General features: G+C 49.8%; 1 protein-coding gene across 1 annotated transcript in view; it reads right to left on the minus strand.

Annotated features, from left to right (window-relative positions):
* The window catches only part of N4BP1 (NEDD4 binding protein 1), a 37,023-nt gene that overhangs the window by 3,434 nt on the left and 32,427 nt on the right, over positions 1–1,162 (minus strand). Inside the window, exon 6 of the mRNA XM_018552896.1 lies at positions 671–778. Coding sequence (XP_018408398.1) covers positions 671–778 — 108 coding nt within the window. The remainder of the gene's footprint in view (positions 1–670; positions 779–1,162) is intronic.

The raw sequence follows: 1,162 nt of genomic DNA on the forward strand, positions 1-1,162 counted from the left end.
CCCCCCCCTAACCAGCAGTGATTTAATAGTTCAGCTGACCCAGTTTTCCCTCCTAGCAGTGACTTATCAGCTTAGCTGCCCAATTCCCAGCAGCTCAGCTCACCCTGCATTCCCTCCCAGCAGCCACTGAGCCCCCTTTCTTTCAGTGACTAAGCATCTCAGACACCCCTTCCTAACAACGACTCAGCTGCTCAGCATCCTCCTCCCAGCAGTGACAACGCTCACTATACCTCCCCTTCCCAGCAAAGGCTCAGCAGCTAAGCTCACCCTGCCTCCCCTCCCAGCAAAGGCTCAGCAGCTAAGCTCACCCTGCCTCCCCTCCCAGCAAAGGCTCAGCAGCTAAGCTCACCCTGCCTATGTGGCAGTGATAGGAAATCTCTCTAAAAGTGACGGGAGATCCTTACCAAACAGCTGCTAGCAGAACAGTAATACCCACTGGACGGTTTCCCCTCTACACCCGTTGTGGTGGCAACGGCAGAATGTAGCATTTCCCCTCACCTTTTGCTCATGTAACAATAGTCAATATCAATGATCAATCATGAGAATATATGTTCCTGAAGGGCCCACCGACAACAACGAATATCCTGATAGAGTTCTAACTATTATGCAGAATTTAAAAAAAAGTTACGACTGGAGTTCTGCTTCGAGTGGAGAATATGGTCACACAGACCTTTCCTTGATGATCCACATCCATGCGGTTGATTCTCCTACAAACTCCCGCAGGTTGTCGTTGGTGACGATAATTCCTTTTGTTTTCTCTGACAAATGTAAGAGGAATCTAAGAATAGAGGGAAGAAATACCGGTCAGTGAATTGCATCAGTTTTACCATCTAAAACAGGGGTAGGCAAACTCTGGCCCTCCAGCTGTGCTGCGACTACAAATCCCATGAGCCATTGCAAGACTCTGACAGCCACAGGCATGACTCCCAGAGGCAGATGAATGATGAGAATTGTAGTGCCAGCACAGCTGGGAGGCTGGAATTTGCCTAAAATGTTCACTTAAGGGCAAGTACAAGCCCATCTAGAGCAGTGGTTCTCAACCTGTGTAACCTCAGGACCCACATTTGTCCTTGGTCATTAAGTCGCGACCCAAGACGCACTGCAATGGAACGCACGGCATTAGGGTGCTGCGCGTTCCGGTGTGGCCCTAGGAACAGTGTTG

This window comes from Nanorana parkeri, unplaced genomic scaffold, assembly GCF_000935625.1.
Source record: "Nanorana parkeri isolate BGI_ZX_2015 unplaced genomic scaffold, ASM93562v1 scaffold6, whole genome shotgun sequence".
Classification (NCBI taxonomy): domain Eukaryota; kingdom Metazoa; phylum Chordata; class Amphibia; order Anura; family Dicroglossidae; genus Nanorana; species Nanorana parkeri.